Source organism: Melanostigma gelatinosum (genome assembly GCF_949748355.1).
Source record: "Melanostigma gelatinosum genome assembly, chromosome: 14".
NCBI classification, from domain to species: domain Eukaryota; kingdom Metazoa; phylum Chordata; class Actinopteri; order Perciformes; family Zoarcidae; genus Melanostigma; species Melanostigma gelatinosum.
This window is the reverse complement of record NC_136647.1, coordinates 5,530,324-5,557,942: the sequence shown is the minus strand read 5'-3', so window position 1 is coordinate 5,557,942 and position 27,619 is coordinate 5,530,324. Positions and strand designations below refer to the sequence as shown.

The 27,619-nt window shown below is 42.3% G+C and overlaps 2 protein-coding genes across 6 annotated transcripts; one reads left to right on the top strand and one right to left on the bottom strand.

Annotated features, from left to right (window-relative positions):
• Positions 1-284: 284 nt before the first annotated feature.
• LOC306787870 (solute carrier family 35 member F2-like) lies at positions 285-5,330 on the bottom strand. Its single transcript, XM_079283176.1, has 9 exons — positions 5,232-5,330; positions 4,259-4,367; positions 3,621-3,790; positions 2,851-2,978; positions 2,544-2,703; positions 1,661-1,817; positions 1,407-1,459; positions 1,165-1,319; positions 285-823 (listed from the first exon to the last, which is right to left on the bottom strand). The coding sequence occupies exons 2-9, from the start codon at positions 4,348-4,350 to the stop codon at positions 608-610; spliced, it is 1,131 nt and encodes a 376-aa protein (XP_079139302.1). The 5' UTR covers positions 4,351-4,367; positions 5,232-5,330; the 3' UTR covers positions 285-607.
• A 1,740-nt stretch (positions 5,331-7,070) lies between these two features.
• On the top strand, positions 7,071-18,853 carry cul5b (cullin 5b). Of its 5 annotated transcripts, XM_079282954.1 has the most exons (20): positions 7,071-7,101; positions 7,485-7,543; positions 8,700-8,809; positions 8,890-8,989; positions 10,249-10,425; positions 10,507-10,648; positions 11,180-11,325; positions 12,580-12,660; positions 13,151-13,289; positions 14,197-14,327; positions 14,931-15,038; positions 15,137-15,201; positions 15,288-15,420; positions 15,564-15,695; positions 15,818-15,941; positions 16,413-16,618; positions 16,703-16,864; positions 17,085-17,203; positions 17,489-17,612; positions 17,816-18,853. In XM_079282954.1, the coding sequence occupies exons 3-20, from the start codon at positions 8,739-8,741 to the stop codon at positions 18,008-18,010; spliced, it is 2,355 nt and encodes a 784-aa protein (XP_079139080.1). In that variant the 5' UTR covers positions 7,071-7,101; positions 7,485-7,543; positions 8,700-8,738; the 3' UTR covers positions 18,011-18,853. The 5 variants fall into 5 exon arrangements, with proteins under 5 accessions (XP_079139080.1, XP_079139081.1, XP_079139079.1 ...); XM_079282955.1 differs by lacking the exon at positions 7,485-7,543 and having other exon boundaries at positions 7,072-7,101; positions 13,151-13,244; positions 16,443-16,618; XM_079282953.1 differs by lacking the exon at positions 7,485-7,543 and having other exon boundaries at positions 7,072-7,101; positions 13,151-13,244.
• Positions 18,854-27,619: the final 8,766 nt, after the last annotated feature.

Below are 27,619 nucleotides of genomic sequence, written 5' to 3'. Positions count from 1 at the left end.
TCATTTATTATAATAGCAGATTAATAATCACCGACTGTCGTAGAACCACACATTTAAAGTGGAAATTGGGAAATGATGACGACCCAGGTTAATATAAAAATCTATTTAATTGTAAAAAGTGAAACTTCTGCACGTCAACATGCTTTACAGTTTATTTGATAAATTACCAAACAAAAATTGTAACGGCACCATAGGCAACAAGAATACAACTTTGTGAGTGTTTTCAAAGTCAAAACAATGACAGAACATAGTGGCGGCTGATGCATTTCATAAAATATAAAATATCGATTTTGGAAAAGGAGAAAGGAAGTAACACATCTGTTTTGACACAATAAATAGAAGTGCATTGTTTGTGTTGAACACATCGACATCCAGTACACGAGGAATATTACGTGATGTTTGATCCCCGTTGATAAAGAAAAATACAAAAACATAAATAGGAATGAAGAATATGTCTATGCAAACTCTTACTTTCTGTCTGAGTACAAGAAAACGTGTACTTGTGTGAGAACGTCAAAGTCAGTCCTCTTCAAAGTGACCTATGATAGAGGAAAACAAAAACCCACACCTCCGAGTGTTGCACTCGATCAGCTTTAAGCGACCTTCTTCACAGCGCAGCCACAGCCGCCTCAGTTCTCGGAGCGTCTCTGCCTGCAGACAGTAACTGGTCCGAGGAGCTCTCAGCAGTGAGGTCGGCGAACACCTCGGCCGGCTCGTCCCCGCTGGAGCCGGACTCCGGCAAAGCAGAGTACGTGGGGACGGCGTTGAACATGACGAAACCCACAGTGATGATGACGAACGACATGATGTACAGCGTTGAAAACTGAGGACGAGACACGAGACAGACATGTTAACGTTGAATATTATCATCTTGCTTTTTCCCCCACTCTAACAACTACTGCTGCTGGATTTATTGCTAGAGTCTTTTTTAATGATCTATATCACCTCCTGCTGCTAAAAATGAGGGTCAAGGAAAAGTCCTGCTGTTGCGAGTCTGAAGCAGAGCTGCATAAACTTGTCTTCTCCAGGAATGATATAAAGGCACGCAACATTAAAGCGGGACTTCGAAACACGCTTCAAGGCAGCAAAGAGGCTATAAATCCCATCGAATGTGATTAAGAGCCCTGACGGCAACATTACGGCCGCTTCTCTGGTCCCACTCACTGTGCAGTGGAAGAGGAAGATGCCACAGAAGAGGCTGAAGAGGTCGGCGGTGAGCAGAGAGAGGTTGACCGCGGTAGCGCTGGTCATCTTCACCACCACAGGCATGAAGCTGTACAGCGCGAACATACACAGGGCGTAGACCGCAAACAGCATGGCTGCAGGAGACAACGAACAGACTTTAGTAAGACACGCATCACACCTTCAACACACTCGGATTTAACAAGACAAGGAAGCTAACTTACAGATGTGAAAGTCCCATTTTATTGCCGCTACTGCACGAGTTTCCAGGACGGCTCTGTAACGCAAAGTTAACGTGGTGTGAAAAACGCTTCTCTGTCACACTTTAACATAAAAATACCCTAAAACCAAATTGGTGCACCAAAACGAGAGGTTTAGATTATAGACATTATTTTGGGAACTTGTAAGAGTCATGCAGACACATATATTCAACCCTATAGGATTATTTAACATATGAGGGATTCAAGCAATAACCCACAGCTGTATGCCGCTGATGAGGGTCCCAAAGAGGCCCATCATGCCCAGGAATTCGATCTGGCTCAAGTTCTTCACGGTGTACTCTTGGCACACATTGGACACCGCATAGAAGACGGCACTGAGCAGCACCAAACCATCTCCCAGCACCACATTTCTGGCTGCACAGAGAGAGAGAGAGAGAGAAAAGGCCAGTTATACTGTAGAGATGGACATGTTACAGGTTCATAATATTAATATAGAAACCACCGAGCAAGAGGTACAATGATATTACCATCACGTTATGATCAGGACTCAAACTCACTCAGCTGATGCTCGTCATAGTCAAATGTCCTCAGGACAGCGTTTGTGCATTCAGAGCAGAAATGCAAAGATTATTTTTCTGCTCGCTCTGTTCACTCGTGTGACGTGCGTGCGCCTGGTTATTTATGTGCATGGGTTAATACTAATTAAACTCCATACGGGTGTGCGTCGCGGTGCTCAGCTCGTTGCGTGTGTGTGTGTACGTAGCGGCTGAAAGCTTGACGAATCGGTCCATTTAACTGTTAATGGGCTCCAAAAATGGAGCAATCTATAACAGACTTTTTAAAAAAGCAAAAAGAGAGAGAGAGAGAGAGAGAGAGAGAGTGAGAGAGAGAGGAGGAGAGGATTGTGGAGAGAGAGCGACAACGAGAGGATCTGACTCACTGATGATGAAAGTTCAGGCGGGGAGAGACCGACCGAGCCAGCGTCATTGATTAACACCAGTGATGATGACAGAAGTGCAAAGATCTTATATTACGTAAAAGTGCTATCACCACAATTACCAAAACACTCTGTTACAAGTAAAAATCGCACTTGAATAAAATAGATAGTAATGATCGTCTTTATTTTGAAAGTGTCCTTACTGGATCCCTGGTCTCTTCCAGCCAGGATGTCGGCTCCCACCATGGCCCCCACCCCCAACAAGCACACCGCCACGGCGACAAAGTGGACCAGCCTGTAGCGAGTCTTCAGGAAGAACCAGGCCAGTACCATCAGCACGGGGATCACGAAGCAGTCCAGCAGCTGAAACACACGGGATAACGACATTGATTTCAACCATATATACACAATAAATAACAGACTTCATCAGGTCCCTGTCCTGTTTCTGTTAAAGCATGTGTTCACACAACCAGCACCCTGAGCTGATGGATCCGGACTGTTGTCTCTCACCTGTATACTTGTCAGCGTGGTGAACTGGTAGGCCTTCACAACTGCATAGTTTGCCTCGACGTCTGCCAGACCCATCACCAAATACTTCCACCATTTGGTTTTCAGAATTTGCAAGATGTTCCTGTCGCCTGTAGAAACCGAGGTTTACTTCAGAGTAGGAATGGTGAACACATTTTTCCAAAAGATACTTTTGAACACAATTTTTCACGCAAACTGTCCCTTCAATGGGTTTACATACAAATAGACTAAATGTAGCATAATGACATTAAACAGTTCCACGCTGGTCTTGCATATTTGCTTCCAGATTATTGTAGACCAAAATGTCAAAAATATGTCGTCGCTTGTGCTATAACTTGTGACCATTTTTGTCTCATTTTATAATACATTTTAATTAAAGCTGCTATCATCAATATTTGTTTATACTAACAATGTGCATTGTATGTGAAAGGTGTCGCTCTTAGTTTTGGCTCACTCTTACCGTTAATCGGTGTATTTTCCAGCTGCTGCAGTGAGCTGTTTTGTGCAAAAAACAAATCTCTAAAATCCCCCAATGCACGAATAATAATATCTGCTTGGCAGCAAAAAGCAGACAGACATAGTAAGTGACTATCTGGAGAACATAATGGAGCATTCAGCAGCTAAAGAGCCAAGTACTTTACTCAGGAGTTGGTTTTTACAGGTTGTAGCTGCTGCCCCCACGTGGTCAGAAAACAATTTACTGCAGGTTTAAAAGATAAAAAGAGACCAATTACAAGTCCAGACATGCTGACCTTTGCGTGTGCTGAGGATGGTCGTATAGACGAGCAGCAGGACGTAGTTGAAGAAGCTCTGCAGCATGGGCGTCTTAACCTCGGCATCGGCCAGGTACTGACAGCTCACTGCCGTGCCACAGATCAGCAGGGACAAGACCTGCCCCATTAAGATGGTCTTCAGCAGACGCCTGGAGGGTCAGGGAGAGAAGCACGTGTCAACTACAATGCTAAATGCTAAATGCAACGCAACAGCCCCACCTGTTGCCTCTTTGTCAGACTCATGAAGGAAGGTGCTGCAAGGGGAAAGGAAGCCGAGTCTGGAGGCAAAGCTTTCACTTTACAAGTAAATTTACATTCCAGAGATCACCTGGGTGTGGTCAGAAGTGTGCATTTACCGCACGTGTAACCACACCCACCAGTGATGTCACAGTGTACCGACACACCGTGGAGTACACTTCTACATCACTGCACCGAGAGGACATGTTAAACCACTAGAGGTCAGTGTAATAAAGAGTTTACGGGTGTTGAGAGGAGACACTACGAATTGAAACTTATTATTATTTAATACATGAATGTACTCGTTAAGCTTTCTGAAATGGTATGTTTAATTATGCAAATCATGCATTCACTTATTCATTACACGGATAAGTACTCACCATGTGAAGACATCCCGCAAGTTGTAACTGTACAAACCGCAGGCAAACCTCCACTTCCCACACAGTCTCTCCTCCTCATCATGCGCTTCCATATCTTTGAGAGCTAAACCTAGGAGTAAAGAAAAAAGTATGAAAATCACAATCTTGGGGGGGATTTGTGTCTTTAAGGCTTACTGTCCTCCATCAGATTAATGTCACCCAAGGAGAACATGGCACCAAATCTCCACAGGAATGTGATGAGGCTCATGTGACTGATGAGGCTCATAATATGACTCCCATGGTCCACCATAAATGAATGAATGAATGAATTTTATTTATATAGCGCTTTTCACAGACAGTAATATCACAAAGTGCTTAACAGAGCAGACATTTAAAAGCATAAAAAACACAATATGACCCAAGGGTCAATAAATTATCTACACAGAGAAAATAAAAAAAAAAATTTAAAAAATTTAAATAATAAAAAATTAAATAAAAATGTAAAACATATTTTAAGAGCAGGTCTAGGACATGAGTTTACTTTTACACAAACGCCAGCCTGAACAGGTGGGTTTTTAGCTGGCTTTTAAAAGTATCCACAGTATCTGCGAGGCATAAATAGGACAAAGCATGAGTGCAAAACATAAATCGAACAACCTGCATCCAACTAGCAGGGTTGGTTTACAGGCAGTGGCTCCATTAGTGAACATATAAGCACATTTTTGAATGTTTAACCAAGATAAGCCATACTTATGACATTTGATGCAAGCCGAATTTGAATATAGCCCCTTTTAATCTGTAATATAGCGTTACATATGTTTAAACAGCCATTAACAAGTGGCTATAACCACAGCAATATTAAACTGTCACTTTTTCAATGCAGTTTGGCAGCGTCATTCATCGGGCTTTCCGGAAACTACAAATATCTAAATATAACCGTAACGCAAGTACAAGCGATATTATGATCAAGTACAAATACTGGAAGTGTACATACGTTTTCTGTTTCCTCTTCAGTCATGACAAGTGTGGGTAAACTCTCCAGCTGATAAGCAGGAAGTCCATGCTTCTCACAAACGACCATCCACGTTTGTCCCTCAACCTAAGAAAGTAAGTCAACCTAACCTCGTGCTGTCTAGCCCCGCCTGCTGCGCTCTGATTGGTCCAAGTAAAAAACTAAATGACGTCTGAACTGCGAAGTCAAACTTGGTCTGGTGCTGATGAGAATCAACATATACTGTATATGTATATGTATATGTATATATGTATATAAATATGTGTGTATATGTATATGATATGACAATATATATATACTGTATATATAATGTATTGCATGCAACATTTGACAGAGAAGTTACACATTGCTATACCTCAGCTAGCTCAGCCAATAATAGCCAAACAATAATGTTATTTTTATTATTAATAACAATACAAATAAAAGCAATGCTGATAAAAACAACAATACTAATACTGCAGCTCAAAGTGCTTTACATTAAAACAGTAAAAACAGGCAACACAAATTAACTTAAAAAAGAATACAGGTAAAGATAAAGGGTTAGCCTAATAACTCCTGAAAGGAACCGTTCTGCACAATAAGTACTTTTACTTTTCATTATCTCTGTGTGCTTTGCTGTTGATATGTTTCCTCAATATATTCTGAATGCTTGTATTTGTAATAGCCTTTTTAAATTCTGATGTTGATTCTACTGTTAAGTAAAGGATCTAAGTGCTTCTCCCACCACCAAGCAAATATGGCAAGAAACGTTTCATGAATCTTTCGCGTTTCATTTCTCAAACTACAATTTCAACTTACATAATTCTCACAGCAGAATTTTTTCATTTGTTCCTTCCTTATGTTACAATCTCGTTGTGCGAGAAAGCATTTGATAGCCAGACAGAGAAAGAATGATAACAAACATTCTGATTAGAAGAAACAATAACTGTCCTTGAATCTGTGCAGACACTGTTTTCTTGCCTCCAGCTACACGCACCACACTACAAGTTGCACTGAGAGTGGAGTAAAGGTCATTCAAAAGTAGAAAAAAATGATGAGGTAAAGCAACAGTTGCACTGGATGTGACAGTGGAAGAAGTATTCAAATCCTTTACTGAAGTGAAAGTACAAATACTGTAGTTCAACAGCAAGTACAAGTCCTGAATTCAAAATGTTACTCAAGTATAGAGAAATATAATTAGAGAAATGTCGTTGAAGTATCAGAATGAAATACTGTTAAATGCCTCTGCCATACTGACCATGTTGAGTATATTTTATTATATTTTATTATATTTCATAACAATATTCCACTACATCTCAGAGGGAAATACTATCTACTCCAGTACTTTGGTCTGACAGCTATAGGCCTACTGATTCCTTTTTACAGATTCAGATTATCGATAACAAATATAACTTTTAAACGACAATAAAAAACAACAACAATGTAAAGTATTTCAAATTAGCATTAGTGATGCTTATACATAAATGCGTCAATAATTATAATATAATAATATAATATTAGTTTTCTGAAATAGGCCATTTTGCATAATGAGTACTTTTACTTTTACTTAAGTATATATTGTATGCATGTTTACCTCAGTCGAATTTGTAATACAGGACCTATTTCTTCACTGGTGCTTTTACTTAAGTGAAGGTTATAACATTTAAATAATAACCGATGAATAAGTAAAGGGACATACGCTAAAGAATCAAATCAACACAATGTTTTTTACTGGTGAGCGCCTCTGTTGTTTATCTATATTTAGAAAGAGTCCGCGATGTGAGAAGGTTTATCTCCATGCTTCCTGGAGTTCTCGCGAGATTTTACGAGAGGATAAGTTGAGGGGAACATGGCGACGTCTAATTTGCTAAAGGTAGGACCCAGTTCAATTCAATTGTGTATTCAACGCTCGCTTAAAGTGCGTGTCAGTCGCGTGGTGTGATGTTGTCGTTTTGCTCCAAACTCAACGAACACCACACTACACCTGTGCTGTCAGTGTTGACGTGAGCTCGGAAGCAGTTAAGTTACATCTGGCTAACATTAGCTACTTTTCACTGATTTAAGCTAAATATAATAGCTACACCACAGCTAACTAAATGTGAAGGAAATAGGCAAGACACGGTGAACCCGGAGGGACCGACAACGAATGTGAGACGTATCGTTAGCTTTAACCTGCCCTGATATAACAGTTACATTCACAGTATCTGTGTTAATGTCACACGCTAGCTACAAACCTCACATATCATCTGTCTTCAGTAACACAGGAATCAGCAGAAGACCACCCTCTCTGAAAGACATGCTGAAGGCTGACAACAGTAACTGTCGCAGCAGGTTTTCTGTGCATTGTGTGAACGCTAATCCCCAGCTGCTATCTTGCTAACTAAGTTTAGCTTCGGGGGGGGGGGGGAATATGTATTTTAATTAAATCAAAAATGACATTGCAGTCAAAACAGAAGACTTTTGCAATTGAAAAGAAGTGTCTGTGTGTACAGTATGTGCAGACAGGCAATCACCCAGTGCATCAATTACTATCGCTATTCTGTTCTACCTTGCACTGTACTAATCCAAATACACTTTACAACAAGTATATAGAACAAAGCACACAGCAAGCAAATCAAATAAACATTAAAACTACAACAACCACATTAAAATATCAATGTTAAATGGATGTTGATCAGTCAAAAAGCATCAGTCTTATCGGGACTATTCCAGCTATATGATTGGGTCTTAAAACCTTATTTTATTAAATCAAATCTTAAGAACATTTCAGTACAGTAAGTAACATTTTACATTGAAAACATGCTGGAATATTCATAAGGCACGTATTGAGAAAATAAGGACTTAACTAAGTACACTCTCAAGTACTGTAGTCGGCTTTTGAGGTACTTGTACTGGTACTTAATACTTCTATTATTGCATCAATAATTATAATCCGGTTATATATTATTCTGAAATGGGCCATTCTGCATAATGATTATGTATGTACTTCTTTAACTTTAAGTACCGTAGTTTTTTCTGCTGATATGTACCTTTACTTTAGCAGGAGTTTGCATGCTTGTAACACAGTGCACTGTGTTACAAGCACTATAGCGTTGGTACTTTAACTTAAGTAGAAGATCTTCTTCACAAGCATGATGACATTCGTAGACTGTAGGTAGGTAGAACATGATTTAATATGCTAGTTTGGCATGTTTTAGACGCATAATGTATACTTCACACCACAGCCTGATTCCCTTAAATTCAGTCCAGAAGAATCTAATACCGTTACAACCCAAGTTCTGTTCATACTGTATACTTACTGTTTGCACACTGCAATGACAATACATTGGAATCTCATCTAATCCATCTAGTATACCGTTAAATTGTAACTTACCCTAATATTTAGTTGTTTTTGTGTTGCTGTCGTTGCGTTACCTTGGCATAAAAAGCTCATGAACAGTTTAAATCGACTTCCCTCCTGTCTGTTTTCAGAACAAAGGCTCCCTTCAATTTGAGGACAAATGGGAGCTGATGCGTCCGATAGTGCTGAAGCTGCTACGGCAGGAGTCCGTCACCAAACAGCAGTGGTTCGACTTGTTCTCGTGAGTTCACTGTAATGCGTCTGCTGTCGGCTCAGGCATTGATGGTGAATTTGTTAAGGTCATTGCTCATTGGTCCACAGAGACGTCCATGCTGTGTGCCTGTGGGATGACAAAGGTCCAGCTAAGATCCACCAGGCCCTCAAAGAGGACATCCTAGATTTCATCAAACAAGCACAAGCAGTAAGACCATAACGGATATTTGTGTGTCTTTCTAATTCTCCCCATCGTCATAGACTGTTCTTCTTGCTTAACATCTGTCTATGGAGTGGTCTCGTGTGACGTCACAGTTTAGCTGTCGGCCATGTTGGAGTACACACAAAGCCACTGGCATGCACGGCTGAGTCGCATAACCTATCGGTGGTGAACTTTTGTGCTGTCTTTGGTTGTGGCAGCAGAGCTGATAGAGACAAGAAATCATTCTTTCGTTTGCCAGCGGTCATTACACATCAAGGAAATGACACGAAGGAGCTATCCAAGCGACGTCGCGAGAAATGGCTGTCACGCATCTCTCGAGATATAAAGGAATGGAATTTGGCGTACACTAGAGTATGTGCGGATCACTTTATAAGTGGTCAGTGATTTTATTTGCAAATTCGTTTGTGAACAGTATTTAATAAAGGAAATATAAATTAAACTTGGACATGAGAAGGTTACCGAAGCTTCATCGGCCCGTGACAGCAGTCGGTGCCAGAGACGTGTCGAGCGTGTACAACAGGCGAAACACAGAGATGCAGCCTCAGCATTGCTTGATATGAGTTTAACGTCGGATCAGATCAGATATATATATATATGTATATATATATGTATATATATATATGTGTGGGGGGGGATGAAGTTAGGAGTTAGTTGAAAGTGAATTCCTACACACACGCACACAATGACATGCACGTACAATGTAAACAAACACACGTGTCTGTTTGCGCTGAGTAAACATTGAATATTGCTAAATATCGGACCAGATCTGTTTATATTTACTCTTCCAATGACGAGATGAGAATTCTCGACGACCGTTGCTTTGACGTCTCGGACCCATCCACTGACAAACTGATTATAAGCGTCGAGCCCTTTGTAGCACTCCAACTCGTCTTTCGTGTAAGGACTGGGGGTGTTCACGAGATACGTGTAGATGTTGGCGTAGTTTACCGATGGAAGATAAGTAGGATCGGCACTGAAACCATCTGCACTCATCGTATACGGATCCAAGTTACCAATAACCTTCAATTTGGCCAGGTAGCGAACCTTTGATGCACTATCCAGTGATTCAAAGTATTGTATTTTCGCCGCACTTCCTTGTTTACGCGCCGCCATGTAGGATCTGTATGTACTCCAACATGGCCGACCGACCTCGTAACTAAGGAGATCGTGACGTCGGTGAGACCACTCCATTAGATTCTGCGGGTTTCAATCAGCCCTGTCTTGTGTTTCTCACCGTTTCTAAGCGGGTGTTGAGTCACCAGGATGACACGGCGTTGCTGAAGGCCTACATCGTGGAGTGGAGGAAGTTCTTCACGCAGTGCGACATCTTGCCCAAGCCTTTCTGTCAGCTGGAGATCACGCTGATGGGCAAGCAAGGAAGCAACAAGAAGTCCAACGTGGAAGACAGCATTGTCCGCAAAGTGAGGAGGAGGAGGAGGAGGAGGAAACTAAATAAGCATGTTGTGCACGTCGTCGTGTTCTGACTGTGTGTGTCTCTTCAGCTGATGCTGGACACGTGGAACGAGTCCATTTTCTCCAACATCAAAAACAGGCTGCAAGACAGCGCCATGAAGCTCGTCCATGCTGAGCGGCTGGGAGAGGCCTTTGACTCCCAGCTGGTCATCGGAGTGAGAGAGTCCTACGGTGAGACGCACAGGAACGCACGGTTTTATTAGAGTAGCTTATGTTTCCCAACTCCCTTTACTACAGCGTTGATGAATCCAAATGGCATTTAAGATACTTTCAAAGAGTATCATAATATCATATGATCATGGACTCCCAAGTTTATCTGAATAATGGTTCCTTCTCCTTCACCATAGTCCTCACAGCTACAGTTATAACTGCTAAATACTACAGGAATGTGAGGAAATCTAACTTCGGGCATTTCACTTGTTCAGTTTTAGTTAGTCATTCCTTTGATGTTCCCCCCCCCCCGCTCTTGTCCCCATGACCAGTCTTTCTCTGCTGTCACGATACGGCTTAAATACCTCGTGATCAGTATTAATCAGGTTTTATTTTCTGCCCTTCACTATGGGATGGCTGTTACATATTCTGACTTCAACTGCAAGTTCTGCCGTTTGAACTGTTAAATCTCTTTTATCTCGATCTATATCTGAAGGCTGCAGACGCATGTTGACCTCTCCATATCTTTTTCTGTGTTTTGTCTCTGAGCAGTGAACTTGTGCTCCAACCCGGACGACAAGCTGCAGATCTACAGGGACAACTTTGAGAAGGCGTATATGGATTCTACCGAGAGGTTCTACAGAACACAGGCGCCCGCCTACCTCCAGCAAAATGGGGTCCAAAACTACATGAAATATGTGAGTGTCCGCGGCTTTGAGGAGAACTGGATGCTGCGTTCCAACATGGTGGCCCTGTGAAAGATGCTCACTGTATATATGTGTGTGTATGTATATATATATATAATAGAGCCAATGTTTCTCATCACTCATGGACTTTAACTGAAGCATGTTCTTCTCGCCAGTCTATCGAAAACAAGGGGGGGAAACAAAGCCATGAAAATGAATATGTTTTAATATTATTTATCTGTTGTTGGTCAGTTGATAACATGAAATTGTGCACTGTTTTGTAATCACTCCACTCCCAACCACTCAGGAGTTTCTGTTTGCCGCTGCCAGCTTGCTGAAAGAAAAGAGCTTTCAGTTCTCACCGTAGTAAAGATAACACCGGCCGCTGAAACTTGAGGCTTCTATTGAGGCTCCTTTTCCCTGTTTTGATGGTTGTGGCAAAACGCCAGTTGCATGAATGAAAAGAGAAAACAGTCGAGACGGGCAGCGTGATCTGCTGCCGTGGCTGATCCCATGCCTGTCCTCTCCACAGTGTCTCTCTTACCCAAACAAAACGGAGGCGTTGTGTCCGTTAAAGCGCAGCAGGCGCCACAAAGCGTTAACCCTCTGTGTAGATCGAACACGGTTACTTCAATGACCTTTTCTTCCCCAGACGTTTTTATTCTGGAGGATTTTTCCACAGTAAGACCTTTTGAAGTGACCCAATTATAGAATATGTTGTATATGGATTTAGATAATGTCTTTCTTTAACAACTAGTACAGATATATTCGTTATTATGTGGCTTCTACGAGTGATTTGCTATATTCACCAGTTTTCTTGTGTTTTGAATTTTCTCTACGGTTTCCCTCCCATTCTAACATTCGATGGCCTCGCTGCGGCGAGATGTTTTTCTTATCGAACCGAAAACAAAAATGGCAAAATAAAATGAAGTACACAGATAGGACAGAGGTTGAGTTTGAAGACACATTATTGTCCGTCAAATAATTTCTATAAAACCATATTCCTTTTTGATTGCCAATGTGCTCCCAGTTGCATTTACAGCCAATGGAAATTATGTTTTAATTACATTATTTTATTTTGCTATAGATGTATAGAGTACCTTTCTCCGGGGTTAGATTCTATATTGTATTGTATATTGTGTGTGTGTATGTGTATATATATAAACGCTTTTTGTTTATTATCAGGTTTAAGATCTCGTTGAGTATTTTCTGTGTCTAAATGTAATAACTGAATGTGCATGCACTGTTACTGTGTTTTATCACCAGGCTGATTCGAAGCTGAGGGAAGAGGAGAAACGTGCGCTGCGATACCTGGAGACGAGACGCGACTGCAACTCTGTACAGGCAGTGAGTGTTCTACAGTTATGCTATTATTTAATTACAATGTTATACGTAATGTTGTTCACTCTTCCAAAGTACAACTCATATTAATGCAGTACTCATTTTTATAGCAGTTTTTTGTTTTAATAGCTGTAGTTGTGATCTCATGTTGATGCGTTTACACATTTTTTTGTTACTTGGATAGCAACTTGTATATATTTTTGACTTGTATTTATTTTTTATTTAAAGAACAGTTTAGGGAAATATGCATAACGGTATTTCCTTTGTTCCCGACTGTGAGATTAGAAGTCTGTGCCTTGTGTTCAGTCAAAAAACAATTAGAAATAAAAGAGACCCGCTCTAGCACATAACAATCAACAAGTTGTTGTTTTTAAACAAACAAATCAAAAGCGTAACAATCAAGCACATTTCCCTAAATTCTACATTTTATTCCTGTACTGCACACATCTCCTTTGTATTTCCGCTGCATTGTTCGCCCCTCTGTTTATGTTCCCAGTTGATGGAGTGTTGCGTCAACGCACTGGTCACATCATTCAAGGAGACCATCTTAGCCGAATGTCCAGGCATGATCAAACGAAATGAGACAGAGAGTGAGTACGGACGGACTGCTCCCACCAAAGGCACAGCCAGCTCAGGTTTGCACCAGGAAGTAGCCCTGACCAAACCTTCTTACCCAGCATTGTGTTGCTGTTGTTGTCGCCACTCCTCTTGAATGAACGTGTGATGGTACACTGAGGATTGTTAATCTCTCAGAAACATGAAGCCGCTCAGAAATATATATTTTTTTTACCCCCAAGAACCAGCCTTAGAAATGTCACGTTTCTATGTTTTATACAGTGTCACAATAATCCAGTGATGACCGTCTGTACGTACAAGAGTGCATTGAAAACAGGAACTGCTAATAACTAATTCTGCATCATTTTAACGGTGCCAATTTGCCAAAATATAAACTCATATAAATAGTTGTAGTCCTGAAGATGTTATTTTGCTGCTGCTGAGTAGCTTTTAAGTCGCTTTGAGGATTGTTTAATTATGGTTATATATGTACAGTATATATTTTGTTCAAGTTAATGTTTACAGAGCTGGAAAGAAAATGCTTTATCAAGTATTGCAAATATTTTATTCCAACATGAAGCCAAATATATTTCACTCCAGAAACAAACCTTTTTTGAGAAATATACCCATGTTTTTCTTTTTATTTAACAGAACAAACCAAAGTCCAAAGTACTTAAAAACAATACAGTCTATAATTTGCAGGTGACAGGTGCCTAAAATCCACTTCAACTTCTTAAAACAAGCTTTAACATTTTTGTTCCAGACATTTTCATGATTCAAATGTAAATTACCGGTACTATAATAAACGATCTTAACATTACGTTGCTCGTGTAATTTGATTTGACAAATGGACAAAAGTGGGGTCCACGGTAATGGATTTTAAAGTCGCTCATCACCTGCTGGTTTCATGATGCACAATTATAAGCTCAGCATTTACTGCTGCTGTCACCTCTTCAAGCGATAACTTTGCTTTTCCCTCCACCACAGAGCTGCACCTGATGTTCTCTCTCATGGACAAAGTGCCCAGCGGCATCGAGCCCATGCTGAAGGACCTGGAGGATCACATCATGAGCGCCGGCCTGGCTGACATGGTGGCCACAGCAGAGACCATCACCTCTGTGAGTGTCAAATACACGTTTGTGATTCGGGTGGGAAACTGACATCTGATGACAGCAAGTTGAGTCTCGATGTTAAAGGGACAAAATAAACAATTATGTTGTTCCGCTTAGCTGTAGCTCTATTTATCAGTCTGGTGTTGGAGATGTCGGCCTCCTCTCGAAGGCGTAATGGAACTAGATGGCACTCAGCTTGTGGTGCTCAAAGCGCCAAAAAAAACAACTCTGCAGCGTCCCTCTTTTCGGAAATCATGACCCTGTTACTCAGAAACATACACAGACGTTGTTGTGAGAAGTTTCATGTAGGGACTATTTTCTCTCTACCGGACTACACCCACCAACCATATCACCACGCAGACGGAAGCGTGCACATATGCTCAATACTGCTAGCTCATCTAGCACCATTAGGCGAGCTAACGTTACAGCTCAGGCGAGGAGGACGCAGTTAATATGAACATGTCGCGCTGTAACGAGCACGAGCCTTTCGTTCAGGAGTAGGTGTAACTTTTACTATCTTGTCTCACGCATAATGCACTTATATGCTTGTTTACACACATACACAGGCTCATCACATTGACCGGTGTCACCTTCTGTTCTTTGTTTCAGGACTCTGAGAAGTATGTGGAGCAGCTGCTCACCTTGTTTAACCGCTTCAGTCGGCTGGTGAAAGAGGCCTTTCAGGACGACCCTCGCTTCCTCACAGCTCGAGACAAAGTGAGCTGCACTTTTAGCAGCATGGTGTCATTGTGGTAAACGCTTGTCATAAGATGTTTAAACTGATCACAGTCCTGTTATCCAAACTTCTTTTGCAGGCTTATAAAGCTGTTGTGAATGACGCCACTATATTTAAGTTGGAACTTCCCCTGAAACAGAAAGGGTAAGAGATGCTCCTTCTGTAACATGCAGTTTTTGCTGAAGGCGATAGTGTCTGACCGCTCTAGTTTTCCTCTCGCGTGTTTACAGGGTTGGTCTGAAAACTCAACCAGAGTCCAAGTGTCCAGAGCTGCTGGCCAACTACTGCGACATGCTCTTGAGGAAGACCCCACTGAGCAAAAAGCTCACATCTGAAGAGATAGAGGCCAAGCTCAAGGAAGTGGTACGTTTCAGGAGCCCTGGCTTCATTGGCCCCTTGGTTAGCATTGTAACGAGACAAGCGTAGAGTGGTAGTTCATGGATGTGCAGCGAACTGAGCTTTTAATCTGAGCGTCAGTGAACATCGGTGTGCTCTTTCCTTTGCAGCTGTTGGTGCTGAAGTATGTGCAGAACAAAGACGTGTTCATGCGCTACCACAAAGCCCACCTGACCCGTCGACTCATCCTGGACATTTCAGCAGACAGCGAGATAGAGGAGAACATGGTGGAGTGGCTCAGGGTGAGATCCCAGTGTGTGTGTAATGAGTGAGAGTATACCTTCTACTAATCTGAAAAAAAACATGAAGTATTTATTTGACCACCTGTAAAACAAACTATCTGTGGTGTCATGTATCCTAACAGGAAGTAGGAATGCCAGCTGACTACGTCAACAAGCTGGCCAGGATGTTTCAAGACATCAAGGTGTCAGAGGACCTCAACCAATCTTTCAAAGAAATGCATAAACACAACAGGCTTGCTTTACCAGGTAAGCGACAGAAGAGCATCTCGCTGACACGTAAAGGGATAGTTCGGATATTTTGGGGGGGGGGGGGGTATCCCTTTAATATACATGGTGCAGGAGATAGTTCAGCATAAAGACTGGGGTGCACTGGAGCGCCTCTGTGCCAAGAAATAATCCAGCACATTTACATTGGATTACATTTTTTATTTAGCCGACGCTTTTATCCAAAGCGATCTACAATAAGTGCATTCAACCAAAAAGTGCAGTGATCATGCAAATACATAACCTTCATCAAATATGCTGATCTACCTTAAGTGCTCCATTCCAGGAAAATAGGAGATAGAAAGTTTTTTTCCAAATTTTGTTATGAATTGAGTTGTGACTCAGATGAGTTTTCAGTCAGTAACTAAGGATGTGCAGAGTTTCTAATGTATAATTCGATTATAACCAAAATGTGACTGTTTTTCACTTTTCTTGTACACAAATGTCACGCAGCCACGATGTCTCTGTGTGTTCCCCTCGCAGCCGACTCGGTCAACATAAAGATCCTGAATGCAGGAGCGTGGTCGAGGAGCAGCGAGAAGGTTTTCGTCTCTCTACCTACCGAGCTGGAAGATTTGATACCGGAGGTCGAAGACTTCTACAAGAAGAACCACAGTGGCAGGAAGCTGCACTGGCATCACCTCATGTCCAACGGCATTGTGAGTACAACCAGCAGTGCTGTTTTGCTTGTTTCTTCGTGAAAGAAGCTGGGAAAGTGTCTAAACAAAATGTCGTTCGTCCAGATAACCTTTAAGAACGAGGTGGGCCAGTACGACCTGGAGGTGACCACCTTCCAGCTGGCTGTGCTGTTTGCCTGGAACCAGAGGCCCAGAGAGAGGATCAGCTTTGAAAACCTCAAGCTAGCCACTGAGCTGCCGGACGCCGAGCTGCGACGCACTCTCTGGGTAAACGGATAGCGTGTTGTAAGAGGAATAAACCATGAAGATCAATCTGGTCATTTGGTTCCGTCATGATTGTCACAAATGTGTTTTTGAAGTACACTGCAATGCTGTAAGTATTGTGTTTTTATATTTGATGTAGCTTGTTGTTCAATCTGTTTTATTGATCCGATTATTTGTTTTTACCGCTTCCCTCTGAACCGTCACGCTTTTCTCACTCTCCCAGTCTCTGGTGGCGTTTCCCAAACTCAAGCGGCAGGTGTTGTCGTACGAGCCGGTGGTGTCTTCACCCAAAGACTTTGCAGAAGGAACACTATTTTACGTCAACCAGGAGTTTTCTCTCATGTAAGTAAAAGATATCGGTTCTGGGATCCCCCCCCCCCCCCCCCCCTTCCACCAAAGCTGCAACATGTCCTCATACGGAAATCTTTTACAGCTTCGTTGGGTGCTCATCGTGCAAAATAAATATTTTTTTTTCCTGTGGAATTCCTTTTGTTACCTTTTTTAAACATGTTTATGAATTTAATTAGCATCTAATAGTAAAGTCAGTACAAACTACAGCGATGTTATCTCCAACTGTCAATTTGTATTCTACATTGATTTGTTTGTGTTTTTATTTAAACTCTACAGAAAAAACTCAAAGGTTCAGAAAAGGGGGAAGATCAACCTGATTGGCCGGCTGCAGCTCACCACAGAGCGAATGAGAGAGGAGGAGAACGAGGGCATCGTCCAGCTCAGGATACTAAGAACACAGGTACAGATATGAGATCGCAGCATGCGGGTGAAGATACTGCAGGTCTCTTTCATTGTGTAACACCACCTGCTGAGAATACATGGTTTCCCCTTCCATTTCCCACCGTGTTTGTATTCACTACAATACAGTCCATCCGTCTCACGGTTCCACTTTGTGAGCAGTGTTTTTCCGATTCATCACGCCGTTGTGTTTCCGCTCTCCAGGAGGCCATAATCCAGATCATGAAGATGAGGAAGCGCATCAACAACGCCCAGCTGCAGACGGAGCTGGTGGAGATCCTAAAGAACATGTTTTTACCACAGAAGAAGATGATCAAGGAGCAGATCGAGTGGCTGATCGATCACAAGTACATAAAGCGGGACGAGACCGATTTAAACACCTTCATCTACATGGCGTAGCACAGCGGGATGACTCGCGTTGACTTTGGTTTCAGTGGATCAGGCCTGATGGATATTTCCAGGCTCCCCGTCCTCTATTTAAAGTTACAATCCATTCTTGTGCAGGGAGGCATGAATATAAGACTGAGACCTATTTCACAGAAATGGAACTTCCTGCCTTAAAGTTGTACAAAGAAAAAGAATAGTTGCAGTGGGAGTCTGCACCAAGTGGTTCTAACTGTTTTTAGCTTGAGGGAGTTTCCTTTCTGTCCAGATGTTAATCTGTTAATGGTCTGTTTTTGATGCCGCGGTGTGTCGTCTGGGCAGCTACTACAACACTTGTGCAAGTCTCAACGGCATGCCGACAGGAAAAGCTGAGGAACTTTGGATCTCGAAATATCTGCAGTCCAGTTTTCATTCCACGTCAAACACCAAGACCACCCGAACCTCGAACAAAACGCTGCCCTCTTACCGAGCCAGCGGGTTTGTGCTGTCCCAGCCCTCTGCGGTCACAGCTAAAGTGATCAAACACTTAATCCGGACATTCAGTGTGTATGAAGAACCAGATAAGTACTTCACAGTTTGCAGGACTGAAGCAGACGGCCAACTCAAAACCCCGCAAGGCCTCTGTCCTTGGGTAAAAATAAAAAGAAGTAGCATATTGCTATAATCCAGAATCCATTTACCTCGAGTGAACGTACCCAGGGACAAAGGTGGTGTTGGGAGTCGAGCTTGGCGCTCAGCTCGTGTTTGTGACGGCTCTCTTTTCTGCAGGAAGCCTGGGGGAAGAAGCTGAGGTCAGTATTACACGTGGTAAATACTACTCGGCTTTAGCAGAGTGTACCATGAGATGTGACTAATGAAATAAACAGCACCTTATTATGAAAACAACAGGCTTGTCATTCATCCTAGCTCAGGTGAACATTTACCCACAATTCATTTTGTTGCATGCAAATTAAATCGTTAATGTTTTATCTTTCAACATGGTTTTTTCTAAAAGGGCACCTCCATCAATTTTACACTTAAAGTAAACCAAGAGTCGTATGAGAAGATTCATTACACTCATGACTGCATGGTAAATGTGAAGTTACAGTCGGTTAGCTTAATTTCGCATAAAGACTGGAAATATGGGGAAACAGCTAGACTAGCATACAAATTGTCACTTTTGATTTAACTAGTTAATTACCGGTAGTTTTTTTTCTACAATTTACGTTCATTTTATTTGTGAAATCCTTAATGTCTCCAGTAGCACTTCAGGTAAAATCATCACCAAAGTATATATTTATTACACAGAAATAGTCATTAAATAGTAGGAAAATGTCTGAAATTGGGGGAAAAAAAGAAACTAAACTGGAGCAGGAAAGAAATGAACACTTTCTATGACGCTTGTGTCTATAATGCATTAGGAACATGTATAGTTAAAGTTGTAAGCACTTGTATCATGCTTTATAACAATAAAAACACATGGTAATTTGTTACCATTTTTTGATTACCTGCGAAAATGACCATTTATTTTACAACAATGTGTCGTTCCTACATTTAGCAGTTAAACGACAACATTAATGCCACTGTCGTAATTTATTTGTTGAATGTGAAGCTAGCAGGTTAGCTTAAAGTAGGAAACAGTTAACTGAACACGGGGTTCAGACAGTGGTGGAAGATGAACTCAGATCTTTAGCAGGAATGTACATCAGCTGGGGTGTTGGTATATTGATTCAACTCACCTAAATTACAAAGAAAAACACATGTTCTCCTCCCTCTTTTAATATCTATTGGTGCAGATAGTTTGATTTTCCCTCAGGTTTTTAAATAACATGAAGATACATGTGGGCAGATACAAATCTGGTCATTTTATTTCACTTTCTGATGGATCACCGGAGCCGTCGCCCTGACCTTTCTTCTCCTTCTTTCTCTCCAGATTGCCAGGATTTGTTATGGACATGTTTGAAAGTAAACCCCGATCACCATCCCACCCTGGCATAGCTCAGCAGTCACCCATGGCTCCAACAGACCCAATAGAAAGTTGGACTCTGCTGTAAAAGCTTGAATAAAATGGATTTTTTTAAATGGCTTTTTGTATTTTGGCCAATCATAGATCAGCATGTTTCCTCCAAACGCCACTTTATTGTCTGTCCTGCAGGTGTCGCTGTCAAAGCATTTTAATCATTATTTGAATCATCATTTTTTTCCAGAGACTTCTAAATAATACTGAGTTTTAGAAATAATGTATTTCAACCAATTACTCCCATTTATATTTAGATCTTCCTCTTCTCTCTCTGGTTGACACAGAGCTTTACACCATCAGGACACCTTCTGTGTGCTGTTGATCAGTGGTGGTACTCAAGTACAAATTTGATGAAATTGTTGACTATTTATATTTTGTGCCAATTTATACTTTAAACTGAGCTCCACTGTATAAACTGTATTCTCAGTACAGATAATTCACATCAACCGAGAACTTTTACAGCATGGACTTTATCACAAAGTTACATTTAATTCAAGCCATTTTTCTGCTGACAGGATAAATTGTTGCTGCATGCGTTTTGAATAAATATGCAGGCTATAACTAATAGGACCTATTAAAAGGTTGACATGGCAATATATTGAATCAATATCTGTATGCAGTATATAACCAGTGTTTATATCCCGTATCCAAAACAATCCTGCCTTTATTGTTATTTCTCAAACATAAATATCAATTAAAACTCAGATGTATCTTCTTAGGTGTTACATATGGGCAGGGTTGAAACTGGAGGGCTGTAATTAGGTGGATAGTGTTTCCTTAATTACAGCACATTGCATCCTCTTGTTATTTCTGACAAAGGGGGATTACAGCGGGCCTGTTAGCTGGGCGCATGCTCAGTCTGCAGCATCCCCCTGTCTGCATCCCTCCTGAGCACCACTGTCATGTACTGGCAAAAATAAATATTACACTTCCTGTTCACACCTTCAAAATACAAATAACAAATCAGGAGTTTGTAAAGGTGTGCGCCAAAAAGGATGTAGGATGGAGAATTGCACCCCAGCAAATAAAAGGTGCATTCCACACTTGTGTCCAAGTTCTAACACACAATATGCCTCAGATCAAAGCTACAACAGAAGGAGTCAACTAAGTATGCAGTGTAATGAGGACGACTTGTGCATGTGAAGTGATCACTTCAACTGAACACCTATAATGGACACCAGAGTGGCCCAGAGTGAATATCGGCCGTCTGAAACTTTAATCTAGTCCTAATTTAGGGAATTGGTTGGGGGAGGAGCCAGGCCTGGGGTTGCATTCACCAACACCAGTGGTTTCATCATGATACTACCTGCGCCAGGGCAGCTTGATAGCTCAATTCTGCTCATTTACATATCCAGCAATTTACGGATAATGAGCATTTATTTTTGTCTGCTGTTTTGTAACCCATTTGGGTTTTTGGTGCCTTTTTGGGGATTTTTTTAACTGAGCCAACACAGAATGATACAAGGTATTCTTCTTGTTTTTGGAAACATTGGAACAAATGTTATGTTTTTTAACCACGAGTGACTTGAACTGCAATGATTGTGTTTTGGTGTCCTCGTATTGTATTGTATTTCGTTTTTTATTCTGTTATTTGTTGCGTTATAGACTCGTGTCTGGAAATTAAGTTGAATAATCTATGGTAGAAATACAATTACATTTTGGCGAAAAAAACACTTATTTTTTGCTCCTTTGAAATCAGCAGAAGAGCACTTCCGTTTTCCGTGCCGTCTTCCTCCATGGCAGCTTGACGCTGCTCGGGTGAAGAGAGGAGAGGAGAGAGAGAGAGGAGCTCCACCAGGGAGAGAGAGAGAGAGAGAGAGAGAGAGAGAGAGAGAGAGAGAGAGAGAGAAGAGAGAGAGAGAGAGAGAGAGAGAGAGAGAGAGAGAGAGAGAGAGGGCGCGTGGTGGAGAATCCCTGCAGCCCCAGGAGAGTGAGAGCCGGACCGGCTGGACCCCCGGAGGAGGACCCGAGAGAGAATCACGTTGCCACGGGAGAGGCCTCAGATCAGGTAACCGCGGTAGTGAAACCGCTTCATCCTGCATCCCCGGGCGTGCAGGCGGGCTGCTGTAGATGGAGAGAGGAGGCGACGGTCGGCGACTCGTCAAATCTCAGGAGATCCGAGATCCGAATACTTACCGTCATGTGGCCTAATGTGGCCTCTCTGTGCAGGGCTTGCTGAGCCGATAACATGTTGTGAGGGATGAGAGGAAATATTCACCAAACAACTGTATTTGACTGGTGTGAAATGGGCTGTACATTCTGCGCAATAATAATAGCGGCATATTGGATGTCAAGGCTGGTCCCGCTGTGCTTGTTTGTGTTTGTATTCTGCTGAGCTTTTATATGTTCATTGGGTATTGCAAAAGGTTCCGTGTTTACCATACTGTGTCAATACTGTGTTTTTATTCTTACAACGCACAGCAAAAGATAGATCCAAAGTTGCCATTAATCTATACAGGAGCCATATTTCCATTAATCTATACAGGAGCCATATCTGCCAATAACACCAGTGGAGCATTCAGGAGCACCGATATCGTCAAGCTCATAGTTTGGGAACAGAAAACCAAATGACTGAACATGCATTATTGGACAATCTGAAATCAAACAGGGACTTTATTTTGTGTCATGCTTTGGACACCGTTCCTGCCTCTGTCTGATGCTGTGGAGCCTTGTCTTCCCCTGCATGAGGAGTAATACATTAATAATTTCAAGAAGTGTATTGTTCTGCAGAGCTAGAGAGGACTGGTGCACATTTAGAGTCCATGCCCCTGTGTAAGCCCCGGTTTAGGCTGCTTGCCAGGTATCATGGTTCAAACAGTGGAGTCTTAAGACTCCCAGGAGCTCTTGTTTTTCAACACGAGCTAAACTCCGATATTGCGTGCAACCTCATGTTTTATAGTATTCCTGCAAATACAGTCGTTTATATCTTGTTATTTAACCTGTTCTCCCTCACGTGAACATATCTATGTGAGCTCATAGCAACGAACATGCTTGTGAGCAGAGAAAAGTGACTTGTAGTGTCGCGTGTCATGGCCAAGCCTACTGAAGGTGCTGCAGGGAGGAGGACGGGGAGCTGGGATAGCCCTCCTCCCTGAGGAAGAAGAGGAGGATGGATGAAGGATGGTCTGGCGCACCCCTCCCTTCTCTCTCTCTCTCTCTCTCACTCTCTCTCTCTCTCTCTCTCTCTCTCTCTCTCTCTCTCTCTATACTGGTGCATTACTGCTCACTGTTCTCCTCTCTGAGTGTAATCAGTCTGTCAGCAGTAGCAGACTCAATCAGTCACTCCCCCACCACCAACACCCGAACGCAGTCCTCCCTCTCTGACCAGTGCACTGCCAGAATCTGCCGCTGCCTGCGGTGCACATTAATGATGTGCATGCTGCACAGTTTTGTGAGCGGTTCTGATCATTACATCTAATCGGGAAACACACTTTCCTTGACAACAGATCCCTGTGATCGTCTTTTTCCGGGGACTCAAAGAGTAGCATGCGGTGTCTCTTGTTCCTTATCATTAATGCCATCATAATTACAGCCTCTAATGTACTTTGTCGCTGATGTTTGCATCAATCTCTAATTCTATAATCCTGCAGCCAACATGCACCGTGTCTCCACTGTGTGTGCAGGTCTATCCGCTGGATTGATTTGTCACTTGTGTTTGCATTTCTTAGCGCGAGTTAACGTTGCGTTGTGCATGCTCGCTGTACGTCAGTATTGAAATGGTCACCCCAGAGAAACTCAGTAGCCTGGAGACACTAGCAACAACATGGCAACATCCTACCCAGAATAAAACAGTGAAAGTAACAGGCTCTCCCTCGTGGTGCCAGGCAGAGTGTGGAGACAATTGTTTAAGTGTAGGCAGACACACCATTATCCTCTGGTAACACTGCCTCCCTGGATATAAGTAGATTTGACTTTTTGTTTTTCAGTCCAATTGATTGGTCAAAAGGAAGGGTGTCTGCCTCGGGCTGAACACTCCGGTCCCTCTCAGGGTTGTAACACAGGAGCTGTCCGTGGTACTGGAAAGCCCACCGTCTGCTTGTTCACGTTTCCCTTTCGTCACCTCCCCTGATTAGCTGCATCAGGTATGTTCAGCCAACCCAGACCAGGCATCAGGTTGGCAAAGATGTTTTAGACCGGTGCGTAGTGATAGGCCGGGCTTAATGTACTCAGATTAATGTCATGCAAGGTAGACGGTGTGACAACAATACAGGCTAAATCTGAACTTAATATCCATGTTTGAATGGAAGCAAACAAGTAACAATCAGAAGTTTTTCCTTATCCATATGCTGAACACATTGTAAAACCCCTTGAGGCAAATTTGTGATTTTCAGTGCTCAACAATGACTTTTTAAAAGTCACTGCTTCAGCTTTTGATTGCTGAAACCAAAACATGTTTGCCATTGTTAGTCAGCACAGAATCCTGTGAGTAAACAAACTCCAACGCACTAGCAGCGCTGTCACGCGTACTGTCGTCTGCTTCTGACTTAAGCGGCAAGATTAAATCTCTAATGCGACAAATGTAAAACGTCTGTTTGAGGTGCATGTTTTCCATTTTGTAAATAATTTGACGAAGTTAAAAGAGGCTGAAATAGCTTTCACTTACTTTATGTGTAAATGGGCAACTGGTTGCCAACAAGTTTGACTTGTCAACTTTAAAAGGTGACGGTCGGTCAGTTGTGTTACAGTTTTTTCTGTAGTGCACCGTTTCCCCCCCCCCCCCCCCCAAAAAAAAAGTTATTGCAGGATTAAAAGAAGTTTAAAATCAAATGGAACAACATCAATGAACAATCTTTTGAATTGGCATTTCCACATAGGTGCTGCTGTGTCTTGAGGCTGTCGAATTTTATTTTCGATTGCGGTGGGGCTTCTTCTGTCACCTCTTTAAGTCTAGTTTGTGAACTCCATGCCACTGTTGCACGTGTCACGGCACCATCCGAAGCATCTGTCATAGAGAGAGACGTGTGCTCGTCGTTGCACCACTCCCCAAAACTCTGTGTGCTGCACGGTACCACGCCACAGCAGTAAAATCAGATGAATGTTGACATCTGCTGACCAGCAGTTTCTCCTGCTCAATAAGGCTAGCACGGCAGAATGACGCAAGGGAAGCTTGCAGTCTGGACTGACGCGCACATTCGGCCATTTGTTCGCGTGTGTTGTTCAACAGGGGCAAAGATCACGGAGGGTTTCTGAGACGGTTTATCAAGACCGCTTCGGCCTTTAGCTTCACAGGATGACCGGCTTCTGTTACTGCTCCAACTTCAGCTCGGCACAGCTGGAAATGAGTAGAGAGTAAGCATTGTGAGTTATTTGTGATGCTGGATCAACACGTTGGAGCTGAAGTGTAGCTGCTCATTAATACACACCGCATTACACACTGTGTTATGTGTCCACAGCGCTCCCACTCTGCTGGAAGGGGCACTTTGTTTCCCTCTACTGCGCCTCGGAGCGTTGATCATTGATTGGACGGCTTTTCCCTCCAGCTTTTCACCTCTCTCCACTGCAGGAGCTGTCATTTTTGAATCATGACTCGGTTTTTATTTTTATTATCAGGGGGGGGGGGGGGGGGGGGCGTCTGCATCGTCTGTCAGTCATGAATTAGTTCACATTTCATCATTATTTCGTCCTCAGCAGAAGTTTTCTTCCCCTGCAACATATTATTTCTCACGGTCCAGCATGCTTTACACCGATAACATCGTCTGCCGCTGACGGTTATGATGTGCAACGCTCTCACTCTTTGTCAGCTCACTTAAATTTGACGATAACTTGGTATGATGAATGACGCGAGTGCCGTCTTGCCAGCATCAACCCTTTCCCAGCCACAGCGTCTCTCGGCTGTCTTTAATGCCCATTATCTCTGAAATGTCGTAAACAAACTGGCCACTTTAGCCACTTCATGAATAACCGATTCCTTCCAGCCTCCTGTGGTTTGCTGCAGTCCCATTCTTCCTGTAGCGTGGGCAGTTTGTAATGTATCTCCACTTTATTCCTTTTCCATCTCTCTCGCTTCCCCCACGTGTAGGTGAGCTTGAAGTCTTATATCATCACAGATCACGTCCTCACAAAAGTCTGCTGCAGTCCAACAGTATTCTCTTCCCACATCAAAGCATCCGTGTCCACTTATATCGCTGTCGAACATTTTGTGCTCTCACTTTTTGCGATGCTTTAATCATCAATCTCATTGAGAAGACACCATTTTACCAATTACAAACAAAGAACATTTTTTGTGTTTTTTTTTTTTATCTCATTGGTTTAGATTCTTTATTTCCGGCAGCAGCAGGAAGCTGTTTTCTGCGAAAGAGATCAAAATGGGGGTAAAAATATTGGTCAATATTGGACTTAAACACGACTCCAAATGAATGCTAATGTTGCTACATGCCTGTTGGATGTGTAAACAGGCAGCTGTTGACATAAAATGTTCGATCATGTGCTTCTGACAGTGCCGTTACGACTGGAACACTGGAGGATTGGGGACATTAGGATTCCTCGTTAAATGTGTTCATACATACAAGGTTTATTCAGCTGTAATTCAGAGTGGCGCTTTGTTGTTGTGCTCGCCGCAGTAGTGAAGGCATCCAGTGCAGCAGCTGCTCAGGATTGGCTCTCTGCAGGTAATGCTGTTGGCCGTCCACCGAGGCCAAACGACAGCATGGTTTTCCCCATTGCGGTCACGTGCCAAGACACCAGGCCATCTGTCAGATTTAGCTGTCAGAATTCACATATCACTCAGTCAAGAGTCGGACAGCTTGTTAATGCTCCTGTACTGTAGTTACTGCATATTCCCTTTAATAACGGTGAAAGACTGCAGACTCGAGTCTTTAGTTAATGCTTACAGCACAGAGCAGGTGTTATTTTACTTTGTTTGGGTGTTTTAAAGGGATCTTCTAATAGGGTAGACTCCTTTTATCCATATATTTGATCGTAGTGATGAATGCATCTTTTAAAGCGGTTAAATGTGTGTAATTGTTATATATTTAAGTGGATATTGGAATCTAGCTGTATTGAGTGCAGGTTTCAGTGCTGCTCCAAGCCGGCTGCCGGCTTCGCAGCCTGTTTGCATTCAACATGAGTCCACAGACAGAACTGTATCTCCTTGAATAATAGGAAAAGTTATTTCTTAACGCTTTCAGGTTAATGACATTTGAAAGGTTCCGTCTCTCAATTCGAAGTTGCTCCTGTTGCACTCTTGATTCGGCATCCCTCCTTTTGCTGCTCACTTCATTTTCCTGAGATATTAGATGACATTGAGCACCGCTGCAGGTGAACAGGTCGACTCAGCCCAATGAATGAGTACTTCATTTGATAGCGCTGCTTGGTAGTAATGGTATTAAGAGACTTCATCTGGATTTGCTTGTATTACTTTGCTGTACCGCAGTGTGCCGGTTGGAATGGATGATGAGTTTTAGATTGTACAGTAATATTATGCGTAACATGTACATATTGTTATTTCTTCCGTTTTATATTGTTTCATGTCGAATAACTTCATTTTTTTCTGTGACTAACTGCTGAAGCCAGAGCTCTGTTCAACCTAGACTGTGGTATCTGCAACCAATGTCATTATCAATTCATCTGCAGATGACTTACTTTATGAATTGATTCATTGTTTGGTCCATAAGATAAGTTCCCTT

Bases quoted from the DNA above. Each gene is read 5' to 3' on its own strand.
- LOC306787870 (XM_079283176.1), bottom strand. From the start codon at position 4,350: ATGGAAGCGCATGATGAGGAGGAGAGACTGTGTGGGAAGTGGAGGTTT. The intron at 3,791-4,258 runs GTGAGTACTTAT...CTGACCCTCCAG, and splicing joins TTGCGGGATGTCTTCACATG to GCGTCTGCTGAAGACCATCT. The intron at 1,460-1,660 runs GTGGGTTATTGC...TTTGCGTTACAG, and splicing joins CTCATCAGCGGCATACAGCT to AGCCGTCCTGGAAACTCGTG.
- cul5b (XM_079282951.1), top strand. From the start codon at position 7,078: ATGGCGACGTCTAATTTGCTAAAG. The intron at 15,039-15,136 runs GTGAGCTGCACT...CTTCTTTTGCAG, and splicing joins TCCTCACAGCTCGAGACAAA to GCTTATAAAGCTGTTGTGAA. The intron at 15,421-15,563 runs GTACGTTTCAGG...TTTCCTTTGCAG, and splicing joins AGGCCAAGCTCAAGGAAGTG to CTGTTGGTGCTGAAGTATGT.